We start from the raw sequence: 26,005 nt of genomic DNA, 5'->3' as shown, positions 1-26,005 counted from the left end.
GTACTGCACTCATCTTCATGCAAGAGCAAATATCACAGATTCTAAAAGCAATGCTACTGAAAAAAACATTTCCTTATGTTGGATTGGCTCAAATCCAGGTCTAAATATGCTTGATTTTGTTCTGCCTTCACTTTCAGATGGTAATGTTTGTATTCCACATACTCTTCCCCTCCCATCAAATTTTTCACCAGAGAAATTTCTCTGGTGTGTTTCCCTGTATTTTGGTGCTTTAAGACCTGACTATGAGGGACTGTTAGCCAGAGTTATAAGCATGCCAGGTATCCAAAACCTTGGAATCTTATGTGCATAGAAATAATAGTTCGGTCATATTGAGTAATTCCAGAATAAAGCCAAAGAAGACCGTTGGGGTTGGGTAGATGTGGGTATGTATCACCGGGGCAAACACGAGGGAGGCAGAATTTACGAAGTCATCTAAAATTGGCTCATATGCACTAAAGATGTTTTTCCATGAGAACTGCATCAATTTCTAGTGATAGAACCCCAACCAAGAATGCCAAACTGGAGTCTGTGTATAGTCTATATCGTGGTGCCAATGAGTCAACAAGGAGAACCCTGGCACGAGAAAAAAAATGACATCCTTATTGGTAATCCAAATAAGTCTGGATATATCCCCAGGATCACACAGGCTTTCAAGAGTCAGCCAATATTAGCAGCTCCTGCAGTGTTTCTCTCCCTAGGAGCCACTCCCAGAACTAGAGAGCCCATCGCAGGCCTAGATAACTGAGCTGCTTGGAACACAGATGCCCCCATCTCGAACCTTGCTAAGAATCTGAGTTTCCATTTCTTTGAACATCAGGAGAGGGATTTAGGGCTTTTAACATTTCTCTTCCACACCCCATCCCATTCCTGCCTGGAAACTGTGTCAAGTGGGATGCTTAATTTTTTCAAGAAAGTTTAGTTCCATGAAAGGGGAAATCTGCAAAAAGAAAAAAAAAAAGATTTGGACATTCCAAGAGTCCAAGAAACAGAGTCGTCTTCTTCAAACCCTGTTTCTGAAGTCATGTGGCTTTGGCTCTTCTTTAAGGTCTTTCCCTGGGATGCAAAGCTGGGGACACACTGAAAGACGGGATTCTCTGCACACTCAGGGGAGAATGTTGAAGCTAATATAAGTTTTTTTAAAAATTTGCAAAGAGTGAATACCAAAAGGGACATGTAGACTATTTAGAAAGCCGATGGAGCTGGGAATGAATTGATGGGCTTGAGTGTCTGTATATGTATATGAACTTGAATCTTTCTGCATCGAGGTTGTTCTGTAGGAATCTACATCAGGTACCTGTTCTTGCCCATGGGTCAATAAAATGATGGAAAAGAGGGGGATGCAGGATGGGGGATAAGAGTCTAGTAAGTAACTGCAGTAATCATCACACACCTTTTAACCTTGTTACTACATGTTTGCATCGGTTTCATTTTACATCAAGAAGAGAAATTCCTCTCTTCCAAAAAGGTCTTAATTTCTACCTCTACTTACAATAAGTTACACGTTTATTTATTTAAATAATTGTAAAACATTTTAAATTTTTTCCCTTTTTTTGTTTTTTTGTTTGTTTGTTTGTTTTTTAAAGAGATTAAACTATAAGCAAACACACATACCACAACATTTCATCATTCAATTCAGGTTTCGTTTTAAGAAAGTCTTCCATGCTGGTACCCTGTTTTGTTCAATTTTTTTTTTCTGCATAAACTAAATTGGTATCTGAAAGGCTTCATAGAAAATAGAAACTTTCAACTTTTTTTTTCCTACAAAGAAAAACAAATAGTATCCAAAATATTAAGCATGAATTGTTTGCCAATTTTTTTCTTAAATATTTTACAAACATAGGAAGGTGGTTCTTACAATGTTCATAACAAAGAATTAATTGCATTTCTGCTTTTAGCACTGACTACGTCAATGACATCTTTTGTCCTTGTCCCCAAGAGGGTCAGTTTGTGTAGCCACCATCAGAGCTACGTGAGAAATGTGAGACCAGATAAGACGCTGCTCCTCATATACCCAAATCTGTCCATCATGTTCATTTTGGGGGCACAACTCTCCCCACAGAGCTCATAGTGCTTTCTTCATTATTGGTCCATCAGAGTAAGTAGTTTTGTGCTATAAGAAAGCAGTTCTTCCTCTTTACATCGGGGGCACAACAAGTCCGGTCATGGCTGCAAGGAAAGGGTGACACGGGAATGAGACTTGGAGGCTTTTTACATTAAAGGCTATAACCCAGAGAGAGGGGCCGGCAATGGGATTGACAGAGTCTGATGTAATCCAGGGAGAGGGTGCCCTCCACTGATATAGGAATTCATTTCTTCCAGGTTTGGTCTAGCAGACAGTCTACTGAGGTACCAAAAGCTTACAGATCACTGAAATATAAACAAAGCTTGTGGACAGATTGCTTGGGAAGCCAGCAGTTATGTTTTGTTTGTTTTAATATTAATGGGTTGTATACATGACCTAATGGACATAAACATGCAAACTAAATTGTACTATATGTATGATATATTTTTCATTATTAGACTAAAATAATTTCTAGATTATACGGTTCCAAATCACTTAGTTGGAACAGGAAAGAGCACTCCAGATGCCAAGCCTATTGAGTTACTTACTAGGCATCGTTTATAACGAATCAGACTTTCTCTCTGTCCTAGGTTTCTATCCATGCTAGCTGAAATTGATTAGCTTTTTTTTCCTAACTAGCACATCTTCCTTTGGTGCTCACTGCTGCTACCGTGTTTCCCCAAAAATAAGACCTAGCAGGACCATCAGCTCTAATGCATCTTTTGGAGCAAAAATTAATATAAGACCCAGTCTTTTATATTATAGTATATATTATATTATACATTATATTATATTATATTGTATTGTATTATGTTATATTAAAAATCCAGTCTTATATTATAGTGCAATAAGACCGGGTCTTATATTAATGTTTGCTCCAAAAGATGCACTAGAGCTGATGCTCCGGCTTGGTCTTATTTTTGGGGAAACACGGTATGTGATGCTCATTCACTCATAAATGCTGATCCACTGGAATAGAGGACTTAATTTAGTTCCTAGTTTGGGAGTCACTCCCATCTCCACTCTTCATCTCCTGTTCAAGTGCGATGTCCAGTGCCTCCTCCATCTAGTCAAGAGGATACAGACAGTACCTGTCTGGGTGGCATCAGGCCAAAATTCAAGGCTTTCCCTTGAAATGGGAAATAAAGCAGCATGAGCACAACGTAGAAAAATCACACAGAAAATATGCCCGTCTGGCCTTAGCTCTCAGGTGATGAACCCATAGAACTTGCACATTCTTGGCAACTGACAGAATAGTTTCCTGGCATCAAAACTTCAAACTATATCTAGAATTTGATCCTTTGAGCTTTATTCTCTATATCTCATCAAGGCTAATCAAATAGCACAGAAGCATTTTGCTGAGTGGTGCTTACTAAGCTTATAAGCAAATGGCCAAAATTCTTCCTACTTCCCCCCAACACACCTCCCTCTTTCCCTCCTTCTCGCCTTCTCCTTCCCCTTCTTTCCTCCTCCTCCCTCTCCTCTACCCCTTTTCTCATGCCAGGTAGTCTTCTCGGGCGAAACTGTCAGCCATCTATTTCCCTGCACATACAGCCTTTATTGAATGTTTGTGAGATCTGGATTAAGGTCTTACACAGCTAGCAAAGCCTTAATTATTTTTGCCTGTATGACTATATATTGAATCGATGTAACTTTTCAATAAAGGCAGTTCAATTCTGGACACTCCCTGATGATTTGGAGATATAGCAACCCTGGTAATTATCCTAGAGTGTAGGAGGTTTTCTTATTTTATTTTATTTTTTTTTTCCTTGAGGGAGCTGGAAAATGAATCAGGTGCCTAGTGCATAATATTATCTTGACAATCTATACTCATCAACTGTAAATGCCTGATACATGAGGTGGAGGGTGGGACAATGACGCTGCACATATAACTCTCTGGCAGGGGATTCTGGCGCACATTTTCGACTTTAACTTGTCTATTAACTTAAAACTCAGCAGCCCCTTCCTTTTTCTGGGCCCTCAGAGAGTTACCTACGGAGCTTATTAAAAGGCCAGTGCTGCTCACAGAACAAGATCCAGCACATGTCAGAAGAACAACAGACTCCATATATTTTCCTTCTTCCTCGTCTCACCTCGGGCCCTGGGTGGGCTAGATCTCTGCTGCATGGTGACCCAAACCTTTTGCTCATGGAAACTACAGCCAACCGACACAAAGCAGATATTAAATGGAGGAAAAGTAAGCACTTTCATGGCAGGGGGAGGGAAGAAGGCTTAACTGTACTTTATCCATTTTCTTCTTACCTTCGGGAAAGCAATAATCCCCCCTTTGGTCCAAGTGGAAAGTAGGAATGGATGACAGGTGAGAGAGGAATTGTACTATTTTGTCCCCAGAGAGACAGCGGGGTGTCAGAGCACAGGCTCTGGAGTCAAAATGTCTGAGGTGAAGTCATCAGTCACTTACTGTGTAGCCTTGGGCAAGCTAGTTAAGTGAAAATAGTGATAATGGCATGACCTTCCCCTTTGGGTCACATGTGAGCCTTGAACAAGATCATTCGTGTAAAGCGCAGAGTTCAGTGTCTTGCACATGGTGCTCAACCACAGTTAGCAAGTGTTCGAGGGCATTGGTGGCACATGCCCTCTGCACATGACCAAGACCATCGCACAACAAGTCGAGAGAAGAACCTCTCCACTGGCCTGTGATCACACAAACACCTCAGACCACACTGTCACTCTCCCACTGTCTCTCAAGAGATGGAGCATCCTTCTTATCCATCCCTGCAACCTCAGATTCCTCCATTCTGTGACTGTGGGCTGTGCATTCAATGTCAGAGCATGGTTTTCGCCCTCTCAGCATCAATAGCACTTTGTAATGTAGGGCTTTGAGCTTCTAGTCACCTGGTCCCTAATGAGGAAGAGTGGGAGTCAAGGCCCCTGAAAGGCATCCTTCATCAACCTCCACCTTCTCTCTGCTGGGCTGTGTGAAATATCCTTCACCTTACTTGTTCTTCACACAATAACCTTTGACGATACCGTGATGCCCCCAAAATAAGACCTAACCGAAAATAAGCCTTAGCATGATTTTTCAGGATGCTTGCAATATAAAATAAGCCCTACCGTATTTCTCCAAAAATAAGACCAGGTCTTATATTAATTTTTGCTCCAAAAGACACGTTAGGGTTCATTTTATATTATGAGCATCCTGAAAAACCATGCTATGGCTTATTTTCTGGTTAGGTCTTATTTTCGGGGAAACACGGTAGCTTTCAGCTTTCCTATTTAACAGACTAGGAAATTGCAGCTCTCAGATGGTAATGATTTGTAGAGATTCACACAGCCTGGAAGGAGGTGAGCGAGAACTCCTATACACAGCTGATGAAGTCAAGTCTAGTGCTCTCCCAATGGCTGAGACTCCGAATTCTCCTATTATCTCTCCACGTATTACTTTCCATGTTCATAGTTGTTTGTAGTTATTTCAGTCTACAATCCTAATGTAAGTGCTTCCCATCTCCTACTCCTCCTTCCCACGTCCTCCTTCTAAGGTTCAAATCACCAGAAAAATTTGGAGGAAATTATAGGATCCACAAGAGGCTCGGGACTTCCCAGTGGTTCTATAGAAATGAAACTAGAGCCCAGAGCCTGTGCCTACATGGAACCAACTATTATAAGTCATCACTCCTACAGATACAGTCAAGAATGTGCAGCTCAACCAGTCTCTCCGCCTACGCATTCTGACCTGTGGTGACCAGAAGCTCGCATGGCTGAGGACCCTAGAGAGTGTCTTCTGACTATTACGACTGCTGTTGCCCCCATAGGAAAGCCTCACTATAACCACACAGACCCTTGCAGCTCTTTGGGCCAACTCAACACTGACTGGGTAACACCACAGGGTGCTTTGGGCATAGAGCAATAGGCAGGGTAGGGATTCCCTACCAGGGGACCAGTGAAAAATTCATCCTGGCATCCCTGAGGACCGAGAGTTGAGCAGGCTGCAAAGGTGGGTCTCCCTGGACAGGACAAATTTGGAAGAATTGAGACAATCAGCTCTACTTCCCCAACTCCCGTGCTTTGTGAGAGAGGAGGTGGGGGAGGGGTGGCAAATGGAAGTCAAGTCATACTTTTTTTCATCAAAGTGATGCTGAAAATATTTGCAAGGGTTACTGGACTGAGGAAAGGGCTGCGCCCCTCCATGTTCCTCTCACAGCTGCACCCCTCCTTAGTCTTTCTTGGGCTTCTCACTCTGCATTTCCCCAAGGAGACCTGTGTGGCCCCCACTTGGTTTAAGGGCCATGACTAAAACCAGAGAACTTGGAAAGTTCACTGAAGTGGTCGTGGGGAAGGGGGAGGTACAGCAAATATTTGGCAATTGTTTCCATTTCCCAGTCAGGAGATGAAGCCATCGTGGAACAAGTTCTGAGCATGGGCTCTAAGGATGGGATGGAAACCACTGGCTTGATGAGAGATGGAGCAGGTGAAGACACTTAGCTACGGGCTGAGCCTGTTTCTCTATGAATCGGGCATCTGGATGAAAACTAATATATCTATATTTTCCCCTCTCCAATATACAGATGTTTCCAACTACTTCCATGTCGGGTAGCATACAGACCCAACGACTTTGTCTAGTTAAAAGGAAAATTATTTTCAGGGAGTCCTGCAGGCTGGGTTTTCAGTTCTCATTTGACAGTTTCTCTTGTCAAGTGACTTCCAGGAGACACCATCGTCTCTGATGGTAGGATGGGACAGGAACCTATCGCACCTCCCCGCGCTCTGCTCAGCCATAACTAGTGAATGATCCTTCACGGTGTCCCCAAAGGACCAGGAACCTATTTGCTATCGTAAAGCCAGTGGGCAGATGCTGTCCCAGAGACAGCACAGCTCATCCCAGGCTCTGCTGACTTCAGAGGCATTGGTCCACAAGGGGTTAACCAAACTTCTGCCCTTTTTGGTTTTATCCAACACTGCTGAGTCGTGAGTGTTTTTATGTCGATGCAAGGAACAGCCTAAACATAATGTGGGTCGGCAGGATCCACCGCGTTCAGCAGTTTCCAATTTGTTCTTTCGCCATCAGCTGCCTCCCATTCACACTGAGATGATTAGATTCTCATGTACTCACCACATTTGTGTAACATCATGTCATATTATATTTTAGGACATCGCTTAGCAATGGCTTTGACGGGGGATTCATTTTTGTCCTTAGACACAGTACGACGTCGTTTTTGCTTTCTTCCCTACTCCACCCTGATCGGGCACCTGCTATCAATTTGACCAACATGTAACCAGAACACTCAGAGCTCACTGGGGCTCCTGACGGAGCCTGTGCATTTGTGCCGTGGGAACATCTAAGCACCGCAGATGGCAAGCCGATTAGGTCAGCAGTGATCACCATGTGACATCGGAAGTGGTGACCAGGCACCCTCTGGGAAACAGTGACATGGCCTTGTGGAAAGCAAAGGTCCAGGGAGTCCAGACACTCCTAGGGGGTATGTATGGCTGTCCCGTTGTTAATTCTGGGACCTTGAGGAGTTGTCTGACTTCTCTGTTATCCCCCATCCTGCTCCCAGGTGGAGCACTAGCCCAGGTGTACAAACCATTTGTGCACCAAGATGAGAACATCAAAGCATCTCTTTGCAGGTAAATGGCTAGAGACATAGGAGGATGCTGTGCTGTCTGCTCTGATTTTGCTGGTCCTGTGGCACAGGTATCACGCTTCGTCCCAAACTGGAACCTTTGCTTACCTCTGAATCCATTTCCATTGCCACTGGAGCAGGCGGGAGAAGGGGAGCCTTGGGGCCTGATGACAGGGGCAAAGGCACTCTTCTGTTTGACAGCAGGAAAAACTGAAGAGGAAAATGGGAGGATGGAAGACGTGCTGGAAGATCCAACAGTAGGACTTGATGACATGACTGGAAAGCAAATGCACAATCCTCGTTTAGAAAGGGACATATCGAGGAGTTCTTTTCAGTACATAGAACCTGTACACAGTTACTGAGAAATTACTAATGGGTTCCAGGCATTGTTCCAGATTCCAGGGCTTAAAAAAATGTTGAATGTGCCAATGACTCTGCCCTGTCCAGTGGGAGAAGAGTCCACAAATAAAACAACTAAGAGGGTAAAAATCCTATTGGAGGAATGTACATGATGCTATGGAAACAGCAGGCAGAGTGGTTTTCTGCCTGGGAGAGTCAGGAAGGCATCGCCTGATTTTGTGATAGGCCTTAATTCATGAGCAGAAGCTTGACAAGAGAAGACCAACATCTGAACATTCATCACATCTACTCAAGAACTAAAACTTCTTTTTCACCCTAAAAAGAAGTCCTGCCTGGGAGCTTTGGACTTCCCTGGCAATTCTGGGGGCTCTGGAGTTCTGGGGTATAGGGTTAATATCTTCTCAGAGAGTGCCATCTCTATGGGCATTTCCTCATTAAATGTAAAAGTTTGTTAACATTGAAGAGAGTACGTCCCTCTCCCTCTACTCTCAGAGCTCCTGGGAAATAAAGCTGCAAGTCAGCCTCCTATGATGTAATGCATAGAAAAAAACACTAATATTAACATTAACATTACTTAAAGGAAGCCAAAAGCTAATGTTGTAATTTCCAAGAAAAATAAAGGCAATTTACACAATGAAGTGCTCCACCTCTTATAGTCAGAGTCTCCACCAAGTTACAACACACAAGAAGATAATTTTATCTTCTGTGTTCAACTTGCTCAACAAAGGGGTAAAATAGAGTTCACAGAGGTAAACTTGTTAGATATAGCATCTAGAGTAGAAGGTCAAGTTGCAGGGACTCACTTTAGCGTACGCTCCAGAATTCTGAACTGTCCATGACGTGGTAAGAATTACTAGAATCTAAATGCAAAGCTCGTCGAAAGGCTGGGAGTGCTAACTTGTTTCATAGCCTCAGTGGCCCAGCTACTCCACAATTAAACTTTGAAAGTGAGAACGTGAGTGTGACTTATGGTTCAAAGACCAAGTACGAGGTGAATTGAAGGTCAAATGTTCTGATGTCCTGTGTGAGGCTCCATCCCAGCTTCCCCTCTCTCATAATAAAGATATACTTTGGGCTATATTCACACAACTGCATTATAAAGCAATCAGGTAGCATACGTCCACGTGATGTCTTTTACAGCCGACTGCAAATCAAAGACTTCAATAAAAGAGCTTTATCTAAAAACTACTTAATGTTAGGTAGTTCTGATTTAAAGAGCTATGTGGAAGAAAGCATCTGAATACATCTCTGTCTTTCCTCACATAATATGAATAAAAAAAAATAGGAAAGGAGGATAAAGTGCTGTAAGAATCTCACATGATACTTGAAGATGCAAACGCAGAAGACATTGGGTTAATTCACTAGTATTATTATAGGCTAGGATACAAGGTTAAGCACTGAGAGTGGAACTTGGACATAGTTCCAAGCAAAATCTCCTCTTCTAGCCTTGGTTTTAGCATCAATGGAATGTGCATAGGAGCAGGACGGGAGGGAACCTCCCCCCTTTCTGTGAGGCAGAGAATTAGAGGCCAAAGAAAAGCTGACACTCAGGAAGGCCCGAATCTGACCCCAGTCCAAACTCGGCCATAATGTGTGATCCATGCAGGCACCAAAATGGCACCTCAGCTTCCGTGTCTGCAATAGCAAAACCTCCCCGCATACACCACAACACAGAAGGGGTTGTACAATGTGCATTAGGCACGTACACACACACACACACACACTCGATTCCACTTCTATTCAGCATATGACACTTTTACAAATATTTCTTTGCTAATAACAGATCCCAACCTAAAGTAGGCTCATTAGGTCAAATGCGGCTGCCTCTCAGAAGAGGGGTCACTTCAAGCTTTACTAAATGACATAAAGGAATTGTTGAGAGTTGAATAAGCACAGAGCTATAACATACCCATTTAAAATACTTTTTACAAAACTTTGTCAAATGCCAAATTAGTACATCCAAATCAATTTAAAATTTAATACAACTATAACAAAAATCCTAAAAGGAATTTGAATGTGTGCCTGTCAACAAACATAATTTCTATGTTTACCTATTTAAAACAACAACAACACTGTAAGAGCCAGAAAATCTTGTTAAAAAATTTTTTAAGTAGTAAGGAGGCATTTATCTTAACAAATATTAAAATTTACAATAAATCTACATCAGTGAAATCAGTGTTATACTAGCATAAATATAGGCAGACAAATCCTTGGAGAAAACAGAGTTCAGAAACAGACCTGGGTATATGTGAGAATTAAAATTTAATAAACCTGACATTTCAAATTAATAGGGAAATGAATGCTTGGAAACAATAATACACTAGCCACGTGGAGACTAAATTTAGAGTGCTTCCTCATGTTAAACACTAACGTAAATCTAAGTGGATTAAAGAGTTATTTGTAAAAACAAAATTCTAAAGGTGCTTGTAGAAAAATTAGGAAGGTTATATAATTTATATAATCCTTTCAACCCCCAAGCCTAAACAGAAGGTCACGAGATAGATTTGCCACATGACAAAAAAAACCTCTGTAACACACAGAGAACAGGGAAATAAGCAAGTAGGGAAAATATTTGTGGTAATTATTTAGATGTGCTCATATCCTCACTAGCTAAGTTTTTAGCGATTCATTAGAAAAAGAAAAGCATCCCAATAGAAAAGTGGGCACAGGACATGAAAAAGAAAGTCACAAAAGGAGAAATAAAAATGACCAAAAGACCTTGATAGACCAATAAATGTTCAAACTAGTAATCAAATGCACATTAAGATAGTAATGAGCTGTTATTGCCCACTTACAAAGCTGATAAAGATTAAGAAAAATTAACAGGGCAGGAAACAGATATTTTTCCTTTACTAAGGGGGAGTATTAACCTCTCTGGAGGGACTTTGGCAATAGGTACCAAAGTATTTGTATTTTTAAATGTGTGTATTTTTACACCCAGTAACGTAATTTCTAGAAGTTAATTCCAAGGAAATAGTTATAAATGCACAAACAGATAGCTCCAACGGCATTTTTATAATTGGGAAAAAAACGAAAGTGACCAACAATAGGGTAAACTAACTACATTAAGTCCATAAAATGGAACACTATGCAAACATTAAAACTAACGTTGGAAAAGACTCTTTAATGACATGGAAAGACACGTCTCCTCAGATGAATAATGCAGATTACATAATAACATACACATCGAACCCACTTTTATTTTTTTAAAAACACAAAGCAAAAATCTAGAAGGATGTGATTTACAGCCAAAGTTTTAATGATGATATCTCTGACTGACGGGATTATGAACATTCTTAACTTTATTCTTTTTACTTGTCTATATTTTCAAAAATTCCTGCAATGAATATGTATGGCTTTTGATGTAGCAGAAACCAGTAAAAGCTGTTAAAATAAACACCTGGGAAAATCTCTATTTCTTTGGTAAAATATAATATAATCCTTAGCATATAATAGCTATCTTAGATACTAACATTCCTCTTCAATTTAAAGTTTTACGTCCTGCAAACGAAAAAAAAGGTAGTCCATTTACCTTTCTGTTACAAAAAAAGCAAAGAGACTAATAAATTCTCAAATTCCTGGGAAAAGCTTGTTCACTGTTGTGGGGGCAGAGCCCCAGAAAGTAGTTTACAGGCTCTCGGCCTCACGTGGAGGGGTACTGGCTCGGGTAGTAGATGGCCATCAGCTGGGGCTGGTTGGCCATCAGCTGTAGCCATTGAGCCATTAGCCACTAATATAACTGCTGCGGCTACGAAGGAGAGCCGAGGAGAGTGGAGGAGAGTGGAGGAGAGTGAAAGAGAGTCGTCGGTGGGTTGCAGACAAAACGGACAGCAGGTCGCACGTCCAGTGAACCCAGCCTCCAGTGAGACCGTAGTGGTATGACTCCCCTACCTATGGCTCCGTGGGTGTTCCTTTTTGTCCTCACCATATCCTGCGTTCTTGTATGGGGAGCGGGAGCAGAGACCCCGCAGGCCTCCCTGCACGACAACTGTAGTTAACTTCATTAAGCAAAACATCACTCCTAATATCTGTTCTCCGTTCTTAGGACACAGGTCTGCACCCTTGAAGGACTTTATAGAGCCTAGTTTCATATCTGTGACTTTGGTAGTTTTGCCTCTTTTCTTCTACTCCCTCTTTCATTGAGCTTATGGCAGAATCCCATTAGCTGTGTATCCAAGCAGACACTGCAATTTTCAAAATGTGTCTATCCATGACTAGAAGCCTATACTTTAAAAGTTAACAATGGTTACCTCTGCATAGAAATAAAGTATGTCATTTTTTTTTCTTTATTATGTATATATGCTTTTCTAAGAGTCTCTAATGAGAACATTACTGTTGTAATAGGATATTGTTTCTTTTCTAAAGAAAAAGACAATAGAAATTTATCAAAATGTTAACAAGATTGTTTTTAACGGTGGGAGCAGGCTTCCCTTTTAAAACTGCTTTCATGGGCTCCAAATTTTCTACAATAATCAGTTAATATTCTACAATAGACACTGTCGTGGTATTTGGTTTTGAAAATATAAAAATATAGAGGGCATAGTCTAAGACTCTGTGAGTGAAGTCGGAGTGCCTGAGGAGCAGTTGGATTTCTGGCTTATGGATTCTGTTCCAAACTTTGGATTTGCTAGGTGGCTATTCTGCTTTGGAAGAAGTGGTCCCCTGGGTGTTGCAGGCTTGTTGAGTAGGCCATGTTTGGGAACACCAGAGTGCACCATTTTGGGAAAACTGATCATATATACTCACAATTGAGAATTTCTCGGGACATCTCTCCCTCTGTGGATAAAGGCCAAAGTAAAGGCCAGCACGTCTGGCCCAGAAATCTCTGCGAACATGGGGAGTTAAGGAAAAACCACTTTTCTTCTTATAAGGATTGATTGGCTTGCACAGTCCCAGCTGGACTTCACCGGGCACACATCCTCCTTTGCATTGAGCCATTGCATTTGTTGGCGCTAAGGGGTCTGTCAGCATTTCATTATAACCCCTATTGTCAGGGGTTTAGAATTCAGCCATAAAAACTTGCACTGAGCTGGAACTTGGCACACACTGCTACCGCCAGGAAGTGAAGTTTGTATGTGAAATTGAAAAAACATCTGTTTGGCCATTTTTGAAGTAGTGTGAGAGCAAAACTAGTAAAGATGCAGGTTTTTGATACTCTGAGTTGGCCATAATGCAAGTGAACTTGACCAAAAGGCTTGGCTTTATTTCTTTTTAATGTCTCTGGCAAGTGATTGCTCCATGGCATGCCCCAGCCATATTAGACTAGTTTAAAAAATAAAATGAAAAACCGTAGAATGGTGTTTTCAGACACAAGCAACTGAATTGACGAAATGGTTTCCCCTGGGCTTTTCTTTTTTTTTTTTTTTTTTTTTGTATTTCCCGGAGAAGTTAAAACTTTGCTGGTTAGAAACACAGGTCAGATGCTATTGTAATGAACTCCATAGGGTATTCAGTATTTTTGCAGTAGGGGAATTTTATTGTAATGAATGCAGTGTTTGGAATCCCATTCCCAATCTGCCACTCCTTCAAACCCTCTCTCAGAAAATGAAGGTGCAAGGACCACACAGACCCAGTAGGAGCAAGGAGGAGGTTCTTGGCTGTATTTCCCCACTCCTGTTGGGCAGGACACCTTTTTCTTTTTATTCTGTGGATGCTGTCTTGTTTAATTTGAAGATTTAAGGTGTTAATATCTTTCCTGTAGCAGTGGGATGGAGTGATCAAGAAGGGATAGTGGAAGGAAGCTGTCACTTGCCGGTGGGGGAAGAGTTCCTCCCTATCAAATGAATTATCTACTAAGAAACACCAAGCAACTAACACTACTCAATGGGCATTTTCATTCATCTATTCATTATCTGTCTGTCTATTCATCTATCTCCCTCTCTCTCCTCCTCTACCTCCCCACTCTCTCTCCCCTACCCACCCAAGCCTCCCTATCTTTTTTTCTCTCTCTTTCTCCTTCCCCATCACTACACTACACACTGTATTATTATACTGATCATTTTTGATCTACAAAAATGACAATTTCCTATAGTTCAACTTCATACACACATTTATTCAATAAATACTCATATATGATTGAACATGTGAAATTGTCGTTTTTTGGAAATCAAAGAGAGATCATTTCATAGGGTTCAGCCTAATAACGTATTATAAACATATAAAATAGTTCTTACATTATTGAATAATTTAAAAACATGGTATTCTGAATCTGATAACAGGTATTCTAGTCCTATGTTTACAATTTATTAGCTATGAATCCTTGAGTAAGTGATTTTAGAACACTTACTATCTTAGAAGGGCAATGGTGATAATAATTATTACTATTATATCTACATCACAATAAGGTTGTTATGAGGATCTGACTACACTCTATGTGTGAACATGCTTTTTAGGCTACAGAGTGGAATGCAACCACAAATTACTTATTGTTGTCACCAATGACTGGTGACATTATTTACACAATGGCTCTCTTGCCCTTGTATCACGTGTGGGAGCTGTTAAAGATGTGGTCCCTTCTGCACACAGGCTCCCCTCCCTCTCCACAGAGATACATGGGAGACACCTAGATTTTCTCCTGAGCTACTAAAAAAATAACGTGTGGACACAAAATCTTATAACAAACAGTGCTTCTGTCTTTGCTTTACCATCTTGTAAGCTTTTGAACCAAATTAATGGCTCCCTGGAATGACCAAACGGCACTCATTCTGCCCTTGGCTTCATCTAATACTCTTTTCCATATTTTTTCCTTTTACCTCAGTTTCTTTTGTTTCTGCTTTATACTTTCATACTACCCATCTGAACACTAATAGTCCCCAAAACATTTCTGGAACAAGATAAGGTAAAAACAAGCAAAGAAATAAATAAAACAAGCAAGCAACAGTTTGTTTTCCTACACCACCCTGATCTAATTGATCTGGGCTACATGACAAGACACAGCACAGAACTCATGTCCTTGCAGCAACATGTCTTTAGTTGTACTCAAAGAACCAACCTCTAATACCTCTGCTACCTAGTTACTGTGTCCTTATCACATGCAGTGTTGAGTGTAATTAATCAAACAGATAACTCAGAAAAAACTTATGAGTGTGTATTGCCAGGGAACCACAGACCCAAAGGCTGAGAAAGGCAGCCTCCATAGCCTTGGCATGACACTTCTGATCTGTGGTGGAAATGGCTGCTTGCCATCCTTGACTCGCCCTGTTCCTGGCATGAGGGAACCACTCTGGGTGAACAGAGGGTCAGTTGCAGAGCCTTGCAATAAGATCCAGCATTTCAAGAACACCTACTCAATCATTCAGACTCTCCGTGGTGGCTTCTCCTCTGGCCTGAAGTATTTCCTTAACTAGGTTTGAAAAACACATATTCTCTCGGGCTCCTGGGAACATTGTGTAAGTACTGGGCTTAGTCTCCAAAGCAATCTGAATGAGTTTTCATAACTTCCTAGGACATCTACCTTGCCACTAGCCCACAGATTAAGATTAAGAGATTCTGTCTCTATCCATTCCTCTATCCATTGACCGTAGGCTGCTTCCATATCTTGGCTATTGTAAATAATGCTGCAATGAGCATAGGGGTGCATATATCTTTTTGAATTAGCGTTTTCATTTTCTTTGGACAAATACCCAGAAGTGGAATTGCTGGGTTGTGATAAGTTTGTTCAATGACAGATGACTAGACTTAGTGTGGTGATCACAATGTAAGGTATATACATGTCCAATCATTATATTGTATATTTGAAACTAACATATAAACTGTATACCAACTATATATTTTTTAAAACCGTGTATAGTATAAGGTTCTGTCTCCATGTATCACACTCTTACAAGCAGTCAGGTCCATCTCTCCAGAAGGAGGAAAGAGCAACATGACAAAGTAAGAAGGGAGCATGGTATGATACACAAAATAACTTGAAGTCATAAATTCTATATCCAAATTATTGCCCTGATCTATTCTAGCTGTGTGATTTTGAGTAAGTCAGTTAACTGCTGTGCACGTAAACCTCCTCACCTACAAGGAGATAATATTGACCTCAGAAAGTTCTTACGAAGATTAAATAAATATCTGAAAGTGCCTAGTGAAAAGTGTACATCAGGTTAACTGAAAAGGAATCTCAATTCCTCATTCCCATCTACACAAACCATATACACTCTTTCTCTGAAAAAAAAAGGAATAGTTTCACCCCCTTTCTTTGCCCCAGAAGGCTTGGAGCAACCAAATGAGTCCGAATACAGCTAAGGGAAATGAACAAACGGCAGGAAGGACATTTCATCAGGAAATTGGGCTTTTCCTCCACAAATCAGTGAGATGTAGGAATGCAACTCTCCCTCAGAAGGTGGAATAGCAAAACCCAGGGACAGAGAGCAGGGAGAGGTGGGCAGTGGAGAGGTCACTTACTTCCATAAGGGGAGCCTGTGGGGGAGCCATTTAGAAATCCTGGTGACCCTGGAACTCCCAGGTTGGCCATGGGGACGTTGCTGTAGCCATTCATACTGTTACTGGAGGTGCTGTAATTAGACTGCTGAGGAGTGGAGCTGGAAGAGTAGCCTCGCGGAGAGATGCTGCTTGTATTGCGGATGTATCCTAGGCAACAAAGAAAATTCTGGGTAAACGAACCAGCGCGCACGCGCATGGCACAGGCCAACTATGGCAGCACAGATCCACATTGGTCTCCAGGCTATAGAGGACCACCAAGCCCACCCCAGACAGGGTAGAAAGTGTGCATTTTGCCTTCATCCTTTTATACCTTCCTCTCCCTTCCCCATCCTATATAAAGTAATGCCCCGGATAGTCCCTCTCTCTTCTTTCACATTTGCTGTCAACAGCGTCCATTCATACCAAGGAATGAATGATTAATGGCAATGTGCGCTGACATATCCCAAACCATATTTCAAATAACACTAGCCCCTATAAGATATTAATAGGTATCACTGAGAAAAGCATTCTATGATGAAACAAAGCTTGGCAGATGTTGCATACTATAACCATTCCTTGAAGATTTACATATGAAGGGCCTAGCAAATAAGTAAATCAGTTTAACTTTGCTAATCTAGTGTTTCCTAAATTTAACATACCATAGCTTCTTTTCTGGGAGTGGTGAGGAAAAGGTATTCTAATGACATCTCAAGAACCACTAATATTCTGCAGATTACAGCTTTGGAAATGTTAGTGCAAAGTTGTTACCGTGCCCCATGTGGAGGTGGACAACATTTTCATTCAAAAATGTTGATAAGTTCATCTAAAGGTGATGTTGTTGACCAAAGACTTGGAAGCATTAGCAACTGAGTTTGGGTAAATTCAGTCTGTAAGTGGGATGGGGGAAGGGAGAATGAATCCTCCCCATACTTCTGAAACCCGAGCACCGATATATCAACTAATCTATCGTGAAATAATCCACTTTGGGTAACTGTCTCTGGAACTATTTAGGAAATGACCCAAATTTGAAAACAAAAAACAAAACAGAAAAAAAAATACGGTAATGTTCTATCCGCCCCACCCTTCTGTAAGAACTAACCCTAGGCATAAGAGTGAGGAATTCCCTTTCAATGGCTGAATGAAATTAGAAACAAAACTATTGCAGGTTTAGGGACATCATTAAGAACATTCATTTCTTATAAAAAATTATTTATAATATATTTAGCACCTTTATAAAATCAACTTCAATGCCCCAAATTTTTACGTGATGTATTTTACATGGAAAAGCACAGTTAACTGTTTGTTGCTATACATTTCTTGCTATCCATTTGTATATGAGATAATACACAAACAGAAGTTACCAAATAAACCCAAGCCCTTCACCTTGGTTACTAGGAAGGGAGAGTTGGAGATAGTAAGTGATAATGGCAATAATTCAGCTTCTTTCCACTATTCAATCTGCTGATCGCAATAGCAGAAGTGTAAATTTTGCTCAGATAACACCTGTAAATCTAGTTTCATTAGGCCTAAACCCTCCTAAATTCCTAATACTCAATCTTGTACTTAAGTATTTCCAGTTAAAGGGATTCTATCTGGTATGTTAAAAGTTCAAACTCTAACAATATACCACCTATAATGTTGAGAGAACTCAATAGTATATGATTGCTTTGCTTATCTGGGGATACACTCTTTTGATGGTATACAAATCCAGCTTTAACTCCTTCTGCTCCAGCAGAACCAATCTTTTAAATCTATAAGATGTTTGACTTTTGACTCTGAGAAGAGTCGTACCTTGGTTATTTCCCTGTGTGGACTCTGAGATGCTGACCCCAAGTTGGCTGCCATAAGAGTTGATGCCCATCATGCCACTGTGAGCTGGAGAGCTGGAAAGAGCTGGGATCTGGCTGGGATTCCTGGGGACACTGTACAGGGCTTCAGCAATGTCTGCAGCTCGCTTCAAAATGATGTCCTACAAAATGGCAGGTGGAGGTGAGCGTTTTATCCATCACGAAGAATCAAACTCAACAGAGTGCAAGATGTGAGAGTCTAACCTGGTTATTGTGTGGTGTCCCATAGAGGGCCTCCACTAGATCTGCAGCTCTTTTCAACAGCATTTCCTAGGAAAAGAAAAGAAAGGGTTGGGTATACGCAAAGAAAAAAACCCCAAATGGTAAACACAAAGGAAAAATGTATAAAAATAACAAGTCCAGACATCCCCCCAAAATGTAAATAACTAGCCAAGAGGTCCTATATGTGGCTTGAGAGGTAGAATATAATCATACATATAAATCCTTCTATAAATATGTATCTACATGGAATTCATCTAGATAAAACGGTTCCATAAATGGTTGTGCTACAAAAACAACCAACTTGAGGGTGGAGTTGGTTAAAATTAATAAAAGTCATGAAAGTTTTATTAAGAACTACTCTCAGACCATTCCATTAAAAAATCTGGTACCCTAATTAACCAAGTATTCTTAAAATGATTGATGCACTTGTGGTTAGCTGCTTGCCAAGGAGTTGTCCATAGTACTGAAATTATCTTGGCAATGCCTTCCGCAAAATTTTATTCTAGTAAAGATGAATTCTTTCAATAATATTCCCTCCTGTTCACTTTAACCAGAGAGAATTAGTATTCAGTAATCCCTTTCCTCTCATTTTGTCTTTTCCACCTCCTGTTTTTAACAGCCTTTTAAATTGCTATTAACCTACTTTCCAGATATCATCTAATTTAATGATGGGACTGGGGATTTTTCCAAGTGGAAAATAAAGGTGTGGTGTGATATAGAGGCAACTGTGGTACTTGAATTTTACTCACAGTACAGAAAACAGAACATGGCATATTATAATGTGTGTGCTTAAAATGCAAATACAAATGTTAAAATTCAATGCTTCCTCATTAATAGAATGCCCAATAAATTGATGTATTTTTTTAAAAAAAGAAAGCTAAAATAATGCACCAGATTCATGATATAATTTTCATAAGCAAGTTCCCTTAAAAGTGATGCATTTCATAGAAATTTTAGATAAAGGTGTTTTTCACTTTATTAAATGCCTATGTAAATAGTAGGCTCTCGATGAATACTTGATTGTGGATTAATGTGCCCCTTCAATTATCGGTAAATAAAATTATATTTAAATACAAAGGAGTGGGAACTTACACTTTTAGGCAATTATACAATTATTTATTTTCATAATGTTGGCAGTGTTTTATAAGCTGAATATTCATAGTGTATCTGTTTTATAAGCCCAAATTTTCAGATTCCATATTTCCACAGAGATTAATCATAATATATTTCATAGTTAGTAGATATTTTATGTGCACCTTGTATCTAAAGCTTAGCCAAATTTCAAGGCCTAATTTAATTTTCAAGGAATTTAAGTTGCTGGATTGATGTAAATTTGCTGAGACCCTACAAAAAGGTTTCCACATGTCAATTTCCAAAGCGTTTTACCTTAGCTAATCTCTCAGGATCTCCAGGATGCCTCGGGATGACTTTCTGCAGCCTCTGGAAGCCATAGTCGATGGTGGGTTCGTTTAATGCTGAAAAATACAAGTCTCCTTTTTGAGTATGTATCCTGGCCATAGAAAAAGCTTCTAATTAAGTCTTCCACAGGTAATAGAAAGGTTCTGATATTATCTAAGAATTTATGCATACTGGATACAATCAGTTAAAGATTTCTGCTACTGACATTGATTAATTCACACTTATAAGTTTGCAGTTAATAGTCATTTCATGTCTTACCACTAGAATAATATTTCAAAATTTTAGGATTATTACAATTATTTTATCATTTTTGCCTTAAGTGCACACACTTATAATTTCCTGCTCACGCTGACATAATCAGAAATATTACACAATTAACCATATCCCAGTTTCTTACGAAGACAATAAACTATCTTCACATGCTTTTTCCTTCTTTCCCAAGTATGACTATGACTATTACTTCTTCTCCTAAATATCACTTGTTTTAATTATTCTCTTAAATATTTACATTTGTGTTCATGTGTGTGTGTGTGTGAGAGGTGCCAAGAAAATGTATACAAGTAGACACTTTGGTTAATGTTGCTCAAGGAGTAGTTCGCCATAATCAGTAGTGCCTGGACGCTGATGGTAACCAAGTCAAACGAGATTTGTATTCATCTTTTGTTATACATATATATATATATATACCTTCTGTGAGTTTATTTTCATAAACTCTGTTGCTATGCATAATACACTTTCAGAATTTCCAATTATATTTCATTGCATGAACATTTGTTTAATGTCAGGCTCCATCATATACTCTAAGTTCCATAGGAGCAGAACTCATACTTGTTTGACTTGGCCACTGTGTTCTCACTGTTGAAGTCAGTGCCTGGCACATAGTAGGCACTTCGTGTCAACAATTATACAGTGAGTGACTGAGTGAATAAACGAATGAATGAATGAATGAATGACATACTTCAGCATTTCTACTGTACTAAAGAGTTTTCAGAGTTGATTCCTTTATCCTTTATCCTTCTTCCTCTCTTCCTTTACTTTTTAAGTTTGTGGTTTAAATTTTATGGTTTTAAAATTAATGCATGATCAGAAAAAAGGAAACAGATACAATAAATAAAATAATCACTGCACTCCCTTGAGGCAGCAATAAGCTCAGGAGATGTATTTTCTTTTTAAATCTTCCTTTTTGCATTCTTGGTTTATGAATATATGTTGCTATTATTCTAAGAAAACAACATCTTTTATTTTAAAAATATAAAAACATTTAAATAGAGAAGTAAAAATAAAACTACCCATTTTAGAGATGATCTGAGTTAACATTTTTGCTTATAGCTTTCCAAATTTAATGCACACACATACTTAAAATTATTCAAAGACATACTATTCACACTGTTATACAACCTACTTTTTATCCATTTAACAATATATCAAACTTTTCCCCAGGTATTAAATATTCTTTTATAACATTATTTAAAATTCCTGCATATTTTTCCATGACATAGCCTATAATTTATTTAAATGGCTTCCTAACGTTTGGTATTTAACATGATCCTAATTTCTCACTATTATAAAAATCAGAGCAATAATTATCCTTTGCATTTAACTTTAATTCTTTCAATCGGAAAATTCCAAGAATTAGAATTACTAGACCAAAAATTATGATTATATTTAAGGCTTTTCACATATACTGTCTAATCACTCCTCAGAAGAATGTACAAATTTATATTCTCTTCAGCAATGCACGTGGTCATTTTAGCTTACATTAACGTTATTCATCAGTGAGGTTGAAAATTGTTTTCTTATACTTGCTGATGATTTTAATGTCTTCTCTTATGAACTGCTGATAAATAGTTTCTGCTCTCTTTTCTATTGGGGAGTAGCCTTTTTCTTTCGTTACTTTTAAAAACACTTTCTGTATTAATATTTTTAACTCTGACTGTCACCGTGTTACAATATCATATCCCAATTTGTCCTTAGGTACTACATGTAGAAAGACCATCCCAACTCCAAAATCCGGTAAGTAGACACACGTACACACACACATACACACACACAAACACATACACAGTGTGTGTCTGTATGTACATATTCATACATATATGAATTCTTTTGATTATTATTATTAGTTTCAGGTGTACAAAACAATGTAATAGTTAGACATTTACACCCCTCACAAAGTGATAACCCCCCCGCAATCTACTACCCCTCTGACATTGTATATAGCTGTTACAATTCCATTGACTCTATTCCCTATGCTGTAAGCCACATCCTGTGACTATATATATATTCAATTACAGTTGACATTCAATATTATTCAGCTTCCAGTATACAGTGGTCATATATGAATTCTTCTTTAGGTCCACTAGTAAAATGAGTACTGTTCATCATATAAGTGATATGTTTTTTATTGTTCATTTTTATTTTTTTTGCTATGTATTTCAAAATAACTTCTTATTTTAATTGTGAATATGATTATTACCCTTTCATCACATTTTCCAAGAGTTTTCCTTGAACCTAGAAACACACTAGGTTTTTATATCTCTGTGCAGGCAGTGTATGTGAGAATAGTGTGTGGCAATATATGATATGTCATTAAGAGAATCAGCTTTAGAGTCAAGTAGATCTGGGATTTGATTTCCAGCTCTACCATTAATTTCTGAGAGCTCCTGTTTAAAATCCATCCAATGAGTTTGCTGTCAAAATGAAATGAAACAATTTATATAATGCCCCCAGCACCGTTCTTGGCACATAAAAGATCTTAACCAATTGTAGCTATCTATTATTTTGTAACCAAACCCCTGACAGGTGTCATAATTCTTTTCTGCTCATTCTTAAGCTTGTACATTAATAGCATCTACATGTAATGATCATTTGTCTCCTTTTGATAGGTATATTCATCTCATTTAGTTCTTTTAATTCCATTCTTACATTGGCTAAAACTTCCCAAACAGTATCTAAAAATGAGGATGATGGTGAGTATTCTTGCTTGATTTCCTCTAAATTACAATGACACTAACCTTGCATTACCAAATGCCTTGTTGGCTATTTGAGATGGTACTAGTTATCATGCTTCAATAAGGATTTCTATCAAGTATTGTTAGAATTTCAGAAAATTACAATCATATGAATTTTCTCCTTTCACCAATTTATATTGTATTTTATAATAGATTTCCCAATATTTCACAATTAAATGTTTAGTCATGGGTGGGGTATATAATTTGCTTAGTATATGTCTGAATTCAAATATTTTCTTAAGTCTGCGGGTGTGAGGATTAGGTTATGGAAAATAGTGCCTGGCACAATGTGTACACTCAACAAGTGGTAGTTATTGTTGCTAGGAATTCATGTGTCCATATTAATAACTGGGATTATGTGTATGGTGCTACACAGCTTCTGGTTGATTTTATTTTATACCACCTTTCAAAAATATTGAGAAGCTTTCTATATTTTACCCTATGCTCTATAAAACTTATATAGCATGGATATTGCCTCTTGACTAAAAGTTTGAAAGAACCCCAGTGAAATTGCTTTTGTTAAGGTCACCAATAACATTTTAGCCAAACCAAGAGGAACTTTTCCTTTCTTACCTTAAACTCAAGTTAGAAATTGACCCTGGAAATACTCTCCTGCTGGAAATACTTCCACCCATTGGCTTTCCTTAATGTGCACTGCCCTGTTTCCCTCTGACCTCTCTGGCCATGCCATCTCAGCGTGCTTAGAGGACTGTTCTTCTTCAGAGCATCTTGCAAATGCTAATAGTCCTCACGTTTGTTGCCAAGGCAACAGTTTTCTCCTTGGCTATACATTCTCCCTTGGAAACTTCATTAGTTCCCCCATGATTTCCATGTCAAGCTACGTGCTGACTATTATAAGTCTTTATCTTCAATCCAGAAAGCTTGCCAAAGATTTAGCCTTATCCATCCAAGTAATGGCTGGAAATTTCCACGCGGATGGCCCATAGACTCCCCCCATTCAAGATACCCTAAGCCCATGCGATTCTCAGTGAATTGTCCACCAGAGTGCCAATCAGAAACCTTGGATTGATTCTTTATTTCTCAATATCATTGGTATTTTTCTAGGAAACCACACATTTAATCAAGATTTTAAATGTTTTAGCATCAATTATACATAGTAATTTGTTTAAAATTCTAATCTCCTATTTATGGTTCTCCCCTTCTCCCCCTTTGTTGTAACTTCCTGAATAGTCATATTTCTAATTTTTGTCTTCCTTTGGTTCTAAAGATAATATCCCAAAATTTCCAGGTGTTTGGGCATTGAATTGTTAATTATTTATTCTAGTTAATTGCACTGGATTAAAAAAAGGTGACTTGCAGAACATCTGCCTTTTGGAATCTATTAAGTTTTTTGTGAATTAATATGTATTAGTCTTGTATGTGTTCCATGGGTAATGCTTTAAATGTATTAATATATCTGTTTGATCATATTATTTAACATATTTTATACCTAATTGCTACTACAAATTTATCCTTCCACAGTCTCCTTGTATTTCTAATTGTTTTTAATGTATATATTTTCCTCTAGTGATTAGGGAGATACACGTCCTATTTTAACTTAAAGCTATATCTTTAGATTTATTACAAAAATATTTTACTTTTTCTAATTATTTGAGTTTGTTGAGCCCAACTACATTTAAAGAATTTTGCTTACTTTTCTTCACCTCATTCTCTCCACTTTTACATTTTTGTTGGTAGTTTATCATCTTTCAGCTAATGTTACTATTGCTAGATTTTCTATGATCTGCATCTTTTAGACATTAATTTTCATAGTTACATTAAGCTTCATCACGGTATTTACAATAATTTAGATATTGTATATTTAACTGCTTTCTCTGCTGCCCCAATAGTTCTGTAACAGCGTAACTTTTTCATTCTTGTCTTCATTGATTCAACTCTCCCACAGTCAGTTTACATCAGTAAGAATAAGATCTGAACTCTGTCCAGGCCCTTATATATCTTTCTGTTTTCCTCACACATAAATGACAACTTCCCTGGATACAGATTGTTAAGTATACTCTTTTTCCATTCAAGATCCGGTTTCTGCTTTCATTCCTATTCTCTTTGAGGTGAGGACAGAGGAGGCCTATGGAGTTTTTTTGGGGGTCTCCTCCATTATTTCCAAGCCTTACTCTTCTTCTCCAGGAGGGGAAGGATGAGGGTTTCATATACCCACCAACACAACCCTGTCTGCACACAACAGTACAATGGCACAAAATTTCAGGCATATTGATGGCACCCGCCTAGTTTCAAACATGAATACTAGATTTCCCTTACTTTTATGTTTTCTTGAAAACACCCGTTGATATATTCTTACACTCACGTTACCATCTTACCCTGAAACAGATGTAAGAAGACCTGGGTATATAATTGGAATCATTCTGTAAAGTTGTTTTTCCCACTTAGCATTATAATAACAGCAATTTCTGAAGTTTTTTTCTTTAATAACAGGATTTTTACTGGCTGTAATATTCAGTAATGAAAATTGTCATTACCATTGTTGGAATTTACCAAAGGCTTACCGTGTTACAGGTACTACGCTAAACCTTTTACACACATTAGCTCATTTATCCTCATGACGACCCCACGACGTGGGCTTTATCCCATTTTAAGTGCAGTTCCAGGCAGTGAAGGTGGAATCTGTACCCCAGCTTCTCAAATCCAAGGCCAACAGCCTTAATTTTTCTTGCTATAGAACTAGAGATATTGTTCCAAGCCCCAGCCAGGCATGCCAGCAACCCCCTGGGCCAAAAGCTACTCCTCTGCGCGTAACTACACAACAGGAGCTGGTGAAGAGCAGAGAAAGTGTTGAAAAGTGGCTGTGCCACCTCGGCTTCCTCTCACCCCCTCCCTGCACCCCCTCCCACCCCTCGTGGTGCTGTGCTTCCTCCCCAGCCTCCAGCAAAGCACTGCAGACCTGGAGAGGAAGCCTTGCCTGGTCTGCCTGCCCTCTCAGTCAGTGAGTGTGGGAGGAGGCCCCATTTGGTATCAATCAGCAAACACAAACAGCTGCCCGGTGCTGCAGGGTGAACAGACTTGGTGACAAAATGCTCTAAATCCATCATTGCCTCGTCTTTTTTCAAATGT

At 39.1% G+C, this 26,005-nt stretch overlaps 1 protein-coding gene across 2 annotated transcripts in view; it reads right to left on the bottom strand.

Annotated features, from left to right (window-relative positions):
- Positions 1-1,536: 1,536 nt before the first annotated feature.
- The window catches only part of EBF2 (EBF transcription factor 2), a 187,004-nt gene continuing 162,535 nt past the window's right edge, over positions 1,537-26,005 (bottom strand). The window contains exons 11-16 of one of the 2 annotated variants that reach the window (XM_019714882.2): positions 19,875-19,963; positions 18,471-18,536; positions 18,211-18,388; positions 16,402-16,587; positions 7,756-7,923; positions 1,537-2,166 (exon numbers count right to left, since the gene is read on the bottom strand). In XM_019714882.2, coding sequence (XP_019570441.1) covers positions 2,135-2,166; positions 7,756-7,923; positions 16,402-16,587; positions 18,211-18,388; positions 18,471-18,536; positions 19,875-19,963 — 719 coding nt within the window. In that variant the 3' untranslated portion in view covers positions 1,537-2,134. The remainder of the gene's footprint in view (positions 2,167-7,755; positions 7,924-16,401; positions 16,588-18,210; positions 18,389-18,470; positions 18,537-19,874; positions 19,964-26,005) is intronic. The other variant, XM_019714888.2, reaches the window with a different exon arrangement.

Source organism: Rhinolophus sinicus, linkage group LG07 (genome assembly GCF_036562045.2).
Source record: "Rhinolophus sinicus isolate RSC01 linkage group LG07, ASM3656204v1, whole genome shotgun sequence".
NCBI classification, from domain to species: Eukaryota; Metazoa; Chordata; class Mammalia; order Chiroptera; family Rhinolophidae; genus Rhinolophus; species Rhinolophus sinicus.
Note: the sequence above shows the minus strand (reverse complement) of the source record. Positions and strands in the feature narration are given on the sequence as shown.